General features: G+C 46.0%; 1 protein-coding gene across 4 annotated transcripts in view; it reads right to left on the minus strand.

Moving 5' to 3' along the window:
* DAAM1 (dishevelled associated activator of morphogenesis 1) overlaps window positions 1–16,237 on the minus strand; it is a 168,511-nt gene that overhangs the window by 96,541 nt on the left and 55,733 nt on the right. For all 4 annotated transcript variants that reach the window (XM_066272980.1, XM_066272981.1, XM_066272978.1 and 1 more), the window contains exon 2: window positions 4,329–4,547. In XM_066272980.1, coding sequence (XP_066129077.1) covers window positions 4,329–4,511 — 183 coding nt within the window. In that variant the 5' untranslated portion in view covers window positions 4,512–4,547. The remainder of the gene's footprint in view (window positions 1–4,328; window positions 4,548–16,237) is intronic.

A 16,237-nucleotide genomic window follows, 5' to 3' on the forward strand; every position in this document is an offset into this window, starting at 1 on the left:
ATGAGTGTCCCATCAGACAGAGCCAAGGAAATTAGCTTACAACCACCAGGTCGGTGAGATGCTTTCCAACAGATACAAGGTGAAATGGCCTGCAAGCTGGGACCCACATTGGCTTGCTCACCACAGGCAAATAGATTAGCTTTCAAGAACAGGAAAAGCCCGGGATATGTGCTCAGAGTGTTGTGCCCAGAGAATACCTGTATTATTTCCCTGCACTGGGCTGTGAGATATATAGCACTGACTAGGAGCCAGCCTTTTAAGGAAGTTATCTGCTTTAATAATCCTCATACCAACCCTATAGGAGAGAAGGTATTCTCCCCATTTTATAGGCAAGAAAATAAATTCAAATTCCAACAGAAACCATCCTTTTTTGGGGATGGGGGGGGGCAGCAAGAGGGACCGGGAGAGAGATGAGAAGCATCAACTAGTAGCTGTGTCACTTCAGTTGTTCATTGGTTGCTTCTCATATACACCTTGATGTGGGGCAGGGGGTAGCTCAAGCTGAGCCAGTGACCCATTGCTCAAGCCAGCGACCTTGAACTTCAAGCCAGCGACCTTGGGCTTTAAGCCAGCAAACTTTGGGCTAAAGCTGGTGAGCCTGCATTCAAGTTGGATGAGCTCATGCTCAAGTAAGCAACCTCAGGTTTTCAAACCTGGGACCTCAGTGTCCCAGGCAGATGCTCTATCCATTGCACCACCCAATAAGGCCAACAGAAACCATCTTAAGAGGAGTTACCCTAAGTGGTCTGACTCCAGAGGCCATGCACTCTCCGCCTCCCCACGTGGCCTCCCTCGCCTGTGAACTGGCAGAGGCAGAATTGCTTCTGCGGCTGCTCAAGAGAAACCAGGGCAGAGGTTTCCAGTGGCTTTGAGTCTACTTCCCTTGTCCCAGGACACCCTTGGCAGTTGGATAGCTTTGCGGTCTAAGTCCCTAAAATCAGAAGTAGACAAAAATTCATCTGTCACTCACCAGGACAGACACAAACCTCAAGATAATTTGTTTTCCAATGGTTTCAGCTTAAAATTCTGGTTTGGCATTGGCTTTTTAACAACTAACAGCTGTAGGCAATTTTCACACAGAATAAAGACATCAGTAAGGCAGGACTTGGAATTTTCTCCCTTATGACTACAGAACAATGAGCTGTCTTCAAAATACACGTGGAGCTGCCACCACACTCTGGCTCAGGCCTCATTCTGGAAGGATGACAGAATACAATGGAAAGAACAGTGGATGTGGATTGACTACAGAACAATGAGCTGTCTTCAAAATACACGTGGAGCTGCCACCACACTCTGGCTCAGGCCTCATTCTGGAAGGATGACAGAATACAATGGAAAGAACAGTGGGTGTGGATGCTTTGAGGGCACTAGCTCTGCCCACCAGCTCCACGACCACCAAGGAGATCGTCATCTATCAGCAACATCTGTCCCCTTAGGTTGACTTCTGATTTTAAAATGTTCTAAGTGGGAAATAAAACCAAGCCTTTCAATACATCATTACTGCCTATTTTGGAAGTCATCATGGCAAATGATTCACTGTCCCTCCCTAGGAGAAAATTCTGTGTCCTCCACCTACACCAATGACCTCAGGCTTGGACGTGTGACTTATGGTACCAGTCTTTATAGGATCCCTACCCTGTGAACTCAGGAGTGGCCATGTGATTTGCTTTGGCCAAAGAAATGTCGGCAGAGGTGACGTGCATTTCCAAGCATCAGCTTAGAGCCCACTAGCAGTTCACCATGTCTCTCTTTCCTCTTCCACCAGGGTTGGGTCCTGGACACAAGATGGAGAGGAGCAGAACCACAGCTGACCCACACTAGTTACATCGGCTGTTGTATCCATTTGCAATCACAGGAAACACTAGCTTAAGATGACCATGACTAAGGCATTAACATTGGTCCCCTCCATTTCCCATCTGACCTTCAATTGCTTCTCACAACTCACTTCCTCCAGAAAGTTTTCCTTGACCATCCCCCTCACCACCATGTCCACCACCACCTCCTCCACCTCCAACACCAGCTCCACCTTCTTCAACACCATCACCTTCTCCACATCCACCTCCACCACCACTACTTCCACCATCACTACCTCCTCCACCTCCTCCACCACCATCACCTCCACCACCACTTCTACCTCCACCACTACCTCCACCACCTCCTCCACCACTACCTCCACCACCTCCTCCACCACCTCCTCCACCTCCTCCTCCCACCACCTCCTCCACCTCCACCTCCACCTCCACCACCACCTCCTCCACCACCTCCTCCACCTCCAACACCAGCTCCACCTTCTTCAACACCATCACCTCCTCCACATCCACCTCCACCACCACTTCTACCTCCACCACTACCTCTACCACCTCCTCCACCACTACCTCCACCTCCTCCACCACCTCCACCACCACTACTTCCACCACCACTACCTCCTCCACTTCCTCCACCACCATCACCTCCACCACCTCCTCCACCATCTCCACCATCACTACCTCCACCTCTACCTCCACCTCCTCCACCTCCACCTCCTCCACCTCCACCTCCACCACTACCTCCTCCACCACCTCCTCCACCTCCACCTCCACCACTACCTCCTCCACCTCCACCTCCACCTCCTCCACCACCTCCACCATCACTACCTCCACCTCCACCTCCACCACTACCTCCACCACCACCTCCTCCACCACCTCTTCCACCACCTCCTCCACCACCTCCTCCACCTCCACCTTCACCTCCACCACCACCTCCTCCACCACCTCCACCTCCACCTCCACCACCACCTCTACCACCACCAGCACCACACATTTACACACAATCTATGCGTAAATGGGTTGTGCTTCTTCCTTTGGTGGCATTATTATACCTTTATTGGCCCCCTTTTGCTAGTGAAACTGCCAGCTCTTTGGAAGCAGGTTTTAGTTTTCTATTTTGAACCTCATTAACATCTAGAACAGAACTCCGTCTGCTGTGAAGATGGCAGAGGGTAGAAATTTCTGAGAAACACTGAAATATTCAACATCATGAAGTAAAAACACACTGCCAAGAGTCATCTCTCCTTTTCTGCCAACCAGTTTGGTTGGGAATAGGCCTTTAAATCTACACAGGAGACCAGAACTCAAATGACAGCTTCACAGTTCTCCCTCACATTGGCTTATCTTGTAGGAGGCTTAGAGGTGAACTCTACTCTAGAGGAGCTGAAGTGACAGGATCAGTTCAGATAATACCCCTGGGGGCACCAACAGCCTGCATTCCTGTCTGGACACGGTCACGCACAACGAGGGCACTCTCTAGTATTCTTCCAACAATATAAATGATCTGATCACAACTAACTCCATTACAGATCGCCAGTGGTGACCAAGGTAGATAGAGGACTCATGTAACACTTACTAAGCATCTAATGAGGACCAGGCACTGGCCCATTATACTCCTTATTATTCTCATTGAAACATTGCATCAAATTAGGAGGAAGTATTATTTTTTTCCCTCCATTTCTCAGAAAATAGGCTCAGAGAAGTCCTATGCTTTTTCCATGCTTATATGACTAATAAGGTCAGAGCAGTTATTTGAACCAAGGCCTCCCTAATACCCACGCCAGGGCCACCATCTCCTCTTGAAACACAGAAGGAAAAGAAACACTGTGTGGAGATGCTCGAAAAGCTATACTGAAGAGAACCCTCCCATCTCTTGATGAATGAGTGGGTCCAACGTTTTCCATCTCTCGATGCATGAATAGGTCCTGTGCCAGATACATCTCTTACTTCAGGATAATGGATTCTAAAATACGATTGTATCTATAACAAGTTTCCCACAACGGCTATTATCACAATCCTATGATTAGGCTAAATAATTATACTGTACTTAGTAATAATGCCTTTCATCAAAGGGTCAAGGACATGAGAGGTAGTATGACTAAATTTCACCAAGATATTAATCCTGTGCCCTGGGAGTGGGGGTGGAGGGTGCACTGGGGACCCCCAGGAGGTACAAAGCAGATGAGAGAACTGTTTATGCACAACAAGTGCATACTCAGGTTGGGATGCAGAGGAATCAGAAAGGGCAACTTAGGATGCAGTACAGCCTCGTATTGGAAGACCTAAGGGTCTAAATCGTTCCCCTTAGAGCACCAGCAAGGCTCTTTGATGTAGCTATGCTACCTTTTCCTTCTTTTTCCACGGGCTCAGTGCTCACAGTGGGGCTGCAGACATAAGGGACAGATGGCAGTCATTTCACTGATGATGCAGGGCAAGCCCACGGCTGACCCAACCAAACCCCTCACATCCTCCCCTGTCCCTCCCAGCTCCCAACCACCGCCAGGATCGAAGTCTGGGACTCACCACAAGTTCACTGAACATGACGTCCAGCTCCTCCACAGGGGGCATGGGTAACGCTGGCTCCATGGTCTGAAGCGCAAAGTTGCTATCATTTCGCAGCCGATACGTGATTTCTGGGTGATCATTATTTCGGAAACAGCAAAAGATGAATGAAATCCCTCGTCCACTTCTCTTCCTTGGGGCCATGGCTGAATTCTGCTCTATTTCTTGAGTGACTACACTCTGCAAAGAGAGGACATGACATGGTAAGAGTGCAAAATGAATAAAACATTAAAAAAAAAAATCAGACCAATTCAAGAATGAGCCCCCTGCACTGCAGGCAACGGCAGGGCCTCGTGGGGCAGAGAGAAAACCCCCAGGAGGGTTTAGAGTCCAGTTGCAGAGAGTCCATGTCCTTCTATTCACTTGTTGAATGTTTCCTATCACCAACTGCTGAGCAAACAGCCCAGTCCAGTCAGTCCCTGCCCAGCAGACGCGCCATCGCATCGGGCCACTGGCCATTCTCTATCGGGTGCTCTTTCCTGCCAACCCATTTTGTTGTTACTCTCATTGCACGAAGACCCTGCTCTTCCTTGTCCCCCAGAGATCTCTTACTCATCCTTCATAATTCAATTCTAATTTCCCCTTCTTAGCCTTCCCCAAGTAGAATTAACAATATGTATGCTAAGGCATATCTATTCATTCCAGCTCATGTCACCTTATAAGTTTTTTAGGAGTGTGTCTTCATGTTATGCTGTGATAACTCGCACTGGGGGGAGGGGCTATGTACTTAGCATCCTGACAGCCCTAGTGCCCCGCAACAATGCCGGCAAGATAGGAGGCACACAGTTCGTGTTTATTGTGTTAAATAATTTAAATTTATAACAAAAGAAGAACTTAATATGATGAGCTAGAAGGGTCAGAGATTTTCAAACATAAAGAGAAGTTCACTAATAGGGAGATGCTTAAATAATTTATAGCATATCACATAATAGAATACTTTGCACTCATTAAAAAGAGTAGGCATCTGTGTATCTAGATATAAAAAAAATGTTCAAGACACTATATGAGCCTGACCAGGCAGTGGCGCAGTGGATAGAGCGTCGGACTGGGATGTGGAGGACCCAGGTTCGAGACCCCAAGGTTGCCAGCTTGAGCACGGGCTCATCTAGTTTGAGCAAAAGCTCACCAGCTTGGACCCAAGGTCACTGGCTCCAGCAAGGGGTTACTCGGTCTGCTGAAGACCCACGGTCAAGGTATATATGAGAAAGCAATCAATGAACAACTAAAGTGTTGCAACGAAAAACTGATGATTGATGCTTCTCATCTCTCTCTGTTCCTGTCTGTCTGTCCCTATCTATCCCTCTCTCTGATTCTGTCTCTGTAAAAAAAAAAAAAAAAGACACTATATGATATATACCACATACTAAAGGACTACATGCTTTTTTCTGAATATATTGATATGTAAGAAAATGGTTTTTTGTTGTTGTTTTTTTTGTATTTTTCTGAAGTTGGAAACAGGGAGGCAGTCAGACAGACTCCTGCATGTGCCCGACTGGGATCCATCCGGCATGCCCACTAGGGGGCAATGCTCTGCCCATCTTGGGGCGTCGCTCTGCCGCAATCAGAGCCATTCTAGCGCCTGAGGCAGAGGCCATAGAGCCATCCGCAGTGCCCGGACCAACTTTGCTCCAATGGAGCCTTGGCTGCGGGAGGGGAAGAGAGAGACAGGGGGAGGGGTGGAGAAGCAGATGGGTGCTTCTCCTGTGTGCCCTGGCCAGGAATCAAACCCGGGACTCCTGCACATCAGGCCGATGCTCTACCACTGAGCCAACCAGCCAGGGCAGAAAATGTTTTGATAGCGATAACTTTCAACTGGAGAACTACTCATTTTTCACTTTATACCCTTTTGAATTTTAATTATTAGCATAAAAATACATTTTTAATGATTGTATAATTTTTTAAAAGTTGTAACTATATGTATTGGCTTGCAAAAACATACTGTCAAATGAAAAAAGCAAAAACCTAAATTACTTTTGTGTAAATACAGCAAAAGGCCTGGAAAGATACACAACATATCCCTAAATTGGAAAGAGAGAGAACAGGGATGGGAAAATGGCAAGAATGGAAGCCTTCTTTTCCTTACATATATAATAATGAGCATATTTATGTATAATCTATGTAGGTCTTTAATTTTTAAAGAGAGATGGGGTAGAGAGAAAAGAGAAAAAGGGAGGGTGTGACTTGGCCCTTCCTGGATTATACGGGGCGGAGGAGGAGAAAGGCATCCCTGCAGGGAAGATGGAGGGAGAATTCACCACCGTGTGAGTTTCAAGGAGAAGCCATGGGGAGTCAGATTAGAAAGGGGTGCTGGGGTGGAGAAGCTGTGGTCCAGGCTGAGTCTGGATTTATCCCACAAACAGCTGGGAGTCACAGTTAGCCTCTTCTACTCTTCTCTCAGAGAGAGAGAGAGAGAGAGAGAGAAAGGAAGTGTGCAGGGGTGGCTGGGCGTTGATTACTCTAATTTTTAAAAGAGCTGCAGGCAGGTGACCTTGCTGGAGAAACTAGAATGCATGCTGAGCACTCACACAGAGAGTAGACTGCAGATGATCAGACATGCGATTAACGTCACCGTGACAATGTCAGCATGCCCTGATGCAGGACTAACACTACTGTAGGCAGGTACCTCCTGAAAGAGAACTGAAGGCTTGAGGGGCAGGCAGAGGCCTGCAACTGTCCTTGAACTGACTTCAGGGCAGGTACCCAGGAACAGGGACAGAGAGTTGTGTCATTCCCAGGTTAAGTTTAAAAACAATGGATAGCTGCTATAAGGAAACATAAGGAAGAAGCATTTATTATTTAATTTAATTTATTTTATTTTATTTATTAAGTGAGAGGAGGGTAGATAGAGAGACAGACTCCTACATGAGCCCCATCTGGGATCCATCTGGCAACCACTGTCTGGGGTCGATGCTCACTCGTACCAACTGAGCTATTCTCAGCGCCTGAGGCCGACACTCAGACCAACCGAGCTATCCTCAGCACATGGGGCTGACGCTTGAACCAGTCAAACCACTGGCTGTGAGAGGGTAAGGGCAAGAGAAGGGGGAGAGGGAGGGGAAGAAAAGCAGATGGTTGCTTCTCATGTCTGCCCTGACTGGTAATCGAACCAGGACTTCTGCATGCCAGGCCAATGCTCTATCCACTGAGCCAACCATCCAGGATCAGGAAGAACTCTTTAAAGTCTGAGAATGGGACAGAATGGGAGTGAGAAATCCCCGGTCTGTGGTCTTTAGACTAAACTGTTAGAAACGCCTAAGGTGTAAAGTATCCCAACTATGAGAGGGAAGGTGGGGAGAGACGAGAGATGTTCAGTAAGTGCTGATTACAACTTCTCATACCAGTTTCAGTTCCAGCAGCTCTGCTTTTATCCATTTTGGATCCTGAATTATTAGTTATTTATCTTACTTTATAAAAACCTCCTGTGGCTACTGTTAATATAAGACTATGCAAAGGCCATCCAAGAACCTCCAAGGGTCTCCACCTCACAATGTAACACTTTTTGTATGAGTCACTGCACTTCAACTACACTGGCCATGCAGCCTCCTACCTCAGGGCCTTTGTATCAGCCATGCCCTTAACTGGTAAGTTTGGGCCCGCATTTGCACATAGCTAATTCTTCCTCACCATTATGAACCTCAACATGAATTTCACTCTCTCAAAGATGACATCCCCAACTATCGTTCTGCAGTATCAATCTCCTTCCACGCCCCAGTCACTCATCCTTTTAGCCTATGTGTTCTTCATGGCGGTTACCACTATGTGAAATTATCCTACTTGATTATTTTATGGGGCAGGGGCTTGGCACATATTGTTCATTGCTGTGTCCCCAGAACGTGACAGTACACAAACATGTGTACTAACCTATTCAGTGAAATGTGGTTAAGGCCCTCTTAGCATTTTGTGATCCCATGATGCAGACCCAATAGGGCAATCTGTGGCCTGGGTCTTTTCTTTCCCCACTGAAGAGTCAACTCCAAAAGGAAAAGTGTCCACCACAAGTGCTGACTAATGCCTCACACAGACAGGAGCATAACCAAAGTACTTGGGAGATGAATAGAAAGACAATTGCTTCAGTTTTACATTTTACAAGTTGTTTCACTTAAACCCCAGCTATATTACATTCTGGCTGTATTGAGGAAGGGCGCAGGGGAAACGTTAAGATCTAAAAATCAGTCCAAAGCATTTTTCAAGTCTTAAAAAAAATGCCAATAGCTCTATAAACCAAAGAGTATGAAGGTCTTGGCTAGTTTCTAAGATATGTAATAAGATGCAGAGCCTATTATATTTAAGAAACTAATTGAAATCATTTTAACAAGGGTGAAATACTGCCTTTAACAGGTGACTTGTGTTTAAATGCCTCTCAGTAAAGCCCGAAGGCCAAGTGTGATGCTGGTTCCTCTGTGGAACCCCAAATACCAGGTCCTCTTTTAAACCAAAACTTAAACTGCAGATGATGGCAGAGCTTTGAGGTTTCCAACAAGCAACCATTTCTAATGCACATGTCTGGAACTCCACTCTTCACAGCCTAGTCTCCTAGACACAGACTAAAACTAGAAGCAAAAGTGATCATCCCTCTTGGACCCCGCCGCTCCCAGCGGCAGTCGTTATGTCTAGCTGGTTAACTTCACTAATGAGGGACCCCGGCAACTGCCTGTGTGTATGACTTTAGTAAATACATTGACACCCATCTCCTTCCGTCACCCCCATTTCACATACGAGACTTTAAGAGGACACTTGGGAGGAAACAGAGCAATTAGAAACAGTATGAGAGAGCCTTGATTTGCTGGTAAAGGCCAAGAGATGTTTATTCAGAAAAGCCTAACTGGTTAGGAGTGGGGCAGGGAAGCTTGGCAGAGGTCAGGAAATCTGCTTGCTTAATAGGCTGGAATCCGGTCTCCACCCTCTCCAACCTCAAGGTCATGACCTTAGTTCAGCCTACCACATCTCCTGTCTGAATAACTACAACAGCTTTGAACTCTTCCCCTGTCCCTTGATTTCCCAGTCTAGAGGGTGGCAAATCTTTTCTGCAAAGGGCCAGATAGTAAATAGTTTCAGCTTTGCTGGCCATTAAACCTTACTCAACTCTACTCTTTTACTGTGAAATCAGGCCAAAGGCATCTGTAAACATGGGCACGCCTGTGTGTCACTGAAACTTTATATGTGGACTACGAAATGTAAATTTCATATAGTGTTATGTTACAAAATATTCTTTTTTTTGATTTGTTGAACCATTTTAAAATGTGAAAAGCATTCTTAATTCATGGACCACACAAATCCAGGTGGTGTGCCCTGGGTTGAAGGTCGCCAGATTTGCCCTATACTCATTTAATTTATGAAGTCAAATGCTGATCAAATACCAATTAGGTGTTTCACACTGGGCTAGGTACTTAGGAAAGAGTGATGAAAATGAGATCGTGTAACCTCAGAGGGCTTATTTACTGTGGAGAAGGCAGAAAAAAAAGTCAAGTAAACTAAAATAAGCATTGATTTTGGTTAGTGTTCCAGGGAAAGCAAGAAGAAAATGGTGGCAGGCAATGGTGGCGGTGGGAGTAGACAGCTGCTTTAGAGAGTGTGACCGGAAGGCCCCTCCAGGGAGGGGCATTTAAACTGAGACCTAATGGATCCACGGACCAGCCCTGCAGTGTCAGGGAAGAGGATTCCCGGCAGAAGGAGTGTGTATGGAAGCCTGGAAGCCCCGAACAGGTGGGGAACTTGGCATGTCTGAGTTGGGAAAGGAAGACCAGTACGGCTGGAGCACAGTGAGTAACAAAGGTGTGAAGAGAGACGGGGCTGGAGAGAGCAGGGGCCCAGACCCCAGGGACTCACATACCGTCTGGGATTCACTCTCAGCACATCATAAATCTGACTGTGCCACTCAGCTCGGCATTGTCTCCTGGATACAGTCCAACTTTCTGGCCTGGACCACAAGACCCTCAGTGGCCTGACCCTTGCTTACTTTATTTTCTACCCTTGTGCCCCAACACCCTGAACACTATGTGTCCACACTGCCCCCCCCCCCCCCGTGCCCCACCCTGCCCCTGTGCGTGCACTCAACAGACCCGGACAGGAGTCACACTTCTTTGCCCCTATCTCTGCAGTTTTCTTTCCTTCTTTGCCTGACATCCTCCACACCATTCAAGACCCATTCAAATACTGATGCTTTGATGAGCCTTAAGTGTCCCAGAGATGGTCACGCATTTCTTTCCACACCCCTAGCATTGTTCACACAGTTGAATGGCTTTTTGTTATTGTTGTTTCAGGCCATTAGACTGTGAGATCCTGAAACAGAGACCACAATTCACTCATTCCTGGGCACACAGTATATTCTCAATAAATACTTGCTGAATGCAAAAACATAAGCGCCGAAGTGAACGAATGATCTCATCTCTGAACTTCGGGGTCGTGTGACTGAGTGTTCTTCCCACAGCTGCCTGCGGATCTGTTTTTCACAACGGCCAAAACATGCAAAGCCAATCAGATCGCCAAGTGCTCTTTAGCCACTTGTCAAGCTTTTTGACCCTGACAGTCATCTCACAAACAGACTTCATCCTCGGGGTATTTGTACCTTCCCTGGAGCGAGGAATTTCTCGCTGGCTGAACTAACTGGTGCCTGTTTTTTCCACCCAACCTCAAGTAAGCTCCTTTGGAAACAGACCCATGAATAGAATCTCTGAGCCGCTTCCCCATTCCTGACACTCAGTGAACGCTTTGCCCAGGACAGATTCCCTGAGCTGTCAGAGCTGAGCCTCCTCAGTCCACAGGCCTCGACGGAGCGTTTGGTGCTGGGGAGACGGATGAAGAAGACCCACAGGTTAGGGAGATCACAGCCTCGTAGGGACATTGAGGGAGTAGTGAAGTTGGTCCTTCTGTCCAGTGAGGAGGGAATTCACAGTTACTGAAACCCAGGGCCACTGTTTCCACACTGTGGCCCCTTTTCAATCAGATCAGCCTGAGGGAAAGGACTAATTCCACCATGATAGTTGGGCCCTCAGCCAGAACACACCTTCTCCTCTCCTCTCCTCTCCTGGCATTGTTGCAGAGGGGTAAAAGTCACTTCTGGGACATCCAGAATGCAATCCATCTACAACATTACGGATGACTATTGCTATGCTGTGCACAAGGAAGCAATTAAAAAGTTACTTAAGATGCTGGAGCAGGTGCATTTTGCTTAGCAAAGAATAAGAAATTTAATCCATCTGTGGCCTAGCTCAAAGTCGGAGTCATTTGTACTGTCTTTAACAAAACAAACAGGACTCTCAATGTAGCAACAGTAAAAAAATGAGAGCCAAATTTTAAGGAATGTAGATGATGATAATCATGATAATGATAATAATAATAATAATAATGATAATAATAATAATAATAATAAAAGACACTGAAGAACAACTTACAGTCCGCAAGGAGACTCTCCTTAACATTTTCCCTTGATAATGCCAGGCCATAATACATGTGTGATACACACAGTTTGTTTTCTACAAAGCAACACCAAATATGTGGGGAAACGTGAAGGTCATGCTGACCAAATAGATTTGTATTGATAAATACATCACTTAAATTGGTTCATCAGAGACTTCTGCCACACATTTATAAGAAGGCTGTCCAAACAGAGAAATGTGGTCACTGGCTAAGTCACCACGGTTTTCCTCTAACCAGAGTGTTTACATGGGAGACAGCAGCTTAGATGCAGGAGGAAGGGAAAGGAGAGACGGGGAGTTCTCCCACACACTAAGTTATCCAACAGTTGAGAGTCTCTGCCTGTGTTCTTAGAGTGCACAGGTGACCATGTTCAGGAGTCTCCAAACTTTTTACACAAGGGGCCAGTTCACTGTCCCTCAGACCATTGGAGGGCTGCCAAATACAGTGGTCCTCTCACTGACCACCAATGAAAGAGGTGCCCCTTCCAGAAGTGTAGTGGGGGCTGGATAAATGGCCTCAGGGGGCCGTAGTTTGCAGACGCCTGATTGTAGGTCATGCCCCATTTCTGTTATTTTGTTCAAGAGAGATAGTAATTCATATTTAACTCTCCAATGATAATTTTAACACTAAAATACTGTCATTGCTCTTTGGAGTTACTGAAACAATGTCACAGACATAAAAAAGAGGGACAAGAAAGAAAATTTATGCCATGAGAGCCAACTAGAATAGTTAGAGGAACCCTCGATTTTAATTGCCATATCTATTGTTTTCAGAGCTGCAGTTTACCCCACACTTTCCATTTTATCTAAGGGCCCTGACATGTAATTTGGGATTCAACCACACAGTTATGTTAACCCAAGTTCTCTTATCAAAAAGAATGTGAAAGGAAAAATTGCTGTGCTTCTTTCCTTGGCCATCTCTCTCCTCGCTCACATTCCTCGTGTCTGGTTTCATTTCCCAAGTATACCAGATGCCAAATACTATTTGGAGCTTTAAAAAAAATATCATGGAATACAGTCTCAAGGTTGTAGGAGAAACATTTGAAAGGGGATGTGTTTTCCCTGCAAGTTTCAACATTGTTGCCATCAGGAAACGGAAAGGGCATCTCTCAGTAAGTTTATCCAGTATAGGGACAACCTCTCCCACATACTTGGTCCCCAAAGGATTTTCTAATAGGGCACTTATTGGGTGGCTCCTGGAAATTCACCCAGCAGTCAGTCCTGTCAGTCCAGTGACTTTTCTGATGCAAGAAGAAAGCAATTGCAGGCACCCCACCATCAACAAGAAAACCAAAAGGCAAGCATTCAAAACAGCTGCCGGCACCCTGAAAACACTTCGGCTGCCCTGCCTACAGTGGAGCAGCAAAAGCAAAGCACACAATCTTCTGTGTGTCCCCCCTGCACCAGTGTAGGCAGGGGTGTGCAAAGTGGAAGCCAGACCAATCCCCTTCCTTTCCCACTTCCTCCCTAGATAAGGGAGGAAGGAACCCAAGTGGAGTCCGTGCACACCCTCGAGCCAGACTGAGCCTCAACCAGCACATAATTAACAGTTGTTCTCCAAGACCAAGCCATAGACTCCTGCCAAAAGACACCCCACCCCCTCCCTCATGTAAAGAGCAAAAGAGGAGACCTCTAAGTTTCACCCTAAAAAACTGGCAATGACTGTTCTGTCATGACTCAATACTTTAACCATGGGTTTAAGGCATAAATCCCTAAAGCCAATATAACACTGTTCTCGAGTTAGGAAGTTTGGGCTAGTCATGTGACAGAAACCAGTCTGGAAGCCAGGACATCTCGTCTCGATCATCTGGGAGAAGAGCCAAACCAAAAGTGTCACTGGAGCTCCCCACTAAAGAATGCACAGCCTCGCCAGAGAGCCTGTGCCCTTGGCCCTGCTGACCTGTTGCTAGTCTGTGAGTTAAGTCAATAAACAAATTTACACTGACACTGAAAGAAATGCAAATCATATTCCCCCGTTGGGTTTCTACCTTCACTGCAGCTAAGGGAATCCCCTCGGACTGTACAAAGACAAAGCAAAACGGGAGGGTAGACAAACACAGGAAGCTACAACCTGATTGTCACATCACAGCTCTCACTCTTCCAAGAGGCCAAGTTTTGTTCTTTAACAAGCTTGTTAAAAAAGAAAGAAAGAAAGAAAGAAAGAGAGAGAGAGAGAGAGAGAGAGAGAGAGAGAAAGAAGAAAGGAAGGAAGGAAGGAAGGAAGGAAGGAAGGAAGGAAGGAAGGAAGGAAGGAAGAATGAATTCAACTTTTTGAATCACCTAGCAGGTCTTTTAGAAAGGATATGAGAGAAGGACAACACAGTCACCAGAAGAGAGGGCTTGTATATTGCCAGACACCAGCAATCACCTGCACTCTCTGCTCCGGTCCTTTGCTGATCCCACGGAAATAACCCTCCAGTCAGTCTTCACCGCTACAGGTAAACATGGTGCCTCTTAGACTGTCTCCCGTCACAATCACCACATTGCAGGCATTTTAGGTTTCAGAACTTCCCCCAAACAAGCAGCCAACCTTTTGATGACATCCATACGGAAAATGCAAATGATATTAAAAGATAGTGCACCAAAAGAAATATGTCATTCAACATTTTTTGGAACCTTCTCATAACTGAAATAATTCTGGCAAATCCTAGGAGAGAAGAGGCTGAACAGTTATATACTTAGTTTGAATAACTATGTTTTTCAGATCTTTAGACAAAGTTTAATGTGAGCTGGAGAAGATAAACTGAAGGTATTCCGGGTCAAAGATTCATAGTCATAGTCAGTCCCTCCCCCAGGGAGTCCATACGACACGGTCCCCAGGAAAAGTTATTTCTGCTACTGACCTTCACAGGCCCCGATCAAATGCTGTTCACACTTATCGCTTCTCAAATACTATAACTACATTTTACCATTGAGGCATTTTACTGCCAGGTAGGTAGGATTTTTATTTCCAAACAGGCCTCTATTGGCAGAATCATGTCTATCGGCATCCTTGGGAAACTCCAGTTTGCTGAGCTGAAAATAAAGACACAAAAGCCGGCCTAGAGGGCTTCACGTGTCCCTTAAGCAAATTTTAAAACATGCTAATTACCTTCCTCTTTTCATATCTGACTACTTTTATGCCAAGATCACTTCAATGCAATTGCAAAAGCAGAAAAATGAAACACTACATAGAACCAAAGTTCTTGGTGAAAATTAGCCTCACTCTCTGGTTGCTAGCAGGAAACCCCCATCTTTCTCATCGCCGACCGGTGACTGTGGGCAAAGCTAAAAGATACAAAATGACACAGGCAGCCGTGGAGTCACGGCCGGGGTTCCAGCTCAACCACTTCTTCTGCGGAGTCAGTTTAGGAATAGACTCGGCATCCTGAAGTGTCTATGACTGATGGGCTTTAAGTGGACGTGACAAAGGGAAATGAGAACAACATGACAGAGTCGGAGGGGGAATTTACATTTGATAACTACTGTTTGGTGAAAATATGTGAACCAGATTCCTTTCTCTGACATTCCTGTGTGTATCAGCAGAACAAATTCCGGGAATGAGGCTGGTTTAATCTCTACAGGGCAGTTGTCATCACTACGTCAAGGGCTCTGTAGGTTAGTCAGTTTATCTGCAAATGGTGGGAAATACTCTGAGGGGCTGGTGTGGGGGGGGGGGAAGGGCATTAAAAAATAATCTCAGCTTTCCAGTACATTCTAAAGCATTGAACAGGTTTAATATTTCAATCCAACCACTTATACGAAAACAACCACATAGCACACCCAGCTTAGTCACTGAAAAGATGTTGACATCTGCAACACTGACGTGATTCCCCTCCATACTGTCCTCAGCCACAGATCTCATCTACTGATTCAGTCTGCTTTCTACATCTGAGGGCATCCTGTCTGCACAGGAAAGTAATTACAAATTGGTCACCAAGATAGAAAACCCACTGCGAGCACCCAGGGCCACTGGCTTTCACGCGTTTATCTCAGAAAGATCATTGTGAACAAGTGTGGACACGGCCACCACTTGCCATCACGATATAAAATACGTTGAGAGAAAGCTAAAGACATGGTGATTTCTGGGTTTAAAATTACAGTGCGATGACTTGTTTACAACATCCTGAGTCTTTCCAAATGCCGACTGTTCAGAGGGCTCGTTCTGGGCACGGCCAGCACCACACCTATGCTTGAGCTGTTCCCCAGTGAGTCCGGCTCATGATGGGGCGGGGAGAAGCCACCCAGAAACAATAAGGACACATGATGTGGAGTCATATTATGAAAACTGAAACTCGCTTCAAAAGAAGCACTCTGCCCTTCATAAAAACTCTTACCTACAAATTTTACATAATAAACAGTTAAGAGAGGTTTATGGAAAGAGGATAGTAAAAGCTTCAACTGAATGCAAGTTCAGATATAGAAATAAGGCAATAAAGAGGCAGCCCAGTCTCCACCTGCTGCAGGTGTTGTGTG

The sequence above is a fragment of the Saccopteryx bilineata genome, chromosome 4 (assembly GCF_036850765.1).
Source record: "Saccopteryx bilineata isolate mSacBil1 chromosome 4, mSacBil1_pri_phased_curated, whole genome shotgun sequence".
Taxonomy (NCBI): Eukaryota; Metazoa; Chordata; class Mammalia; order Chiroptera; family Emballonuridae; genus Saccopteryx; species Saccopteryx bilineata.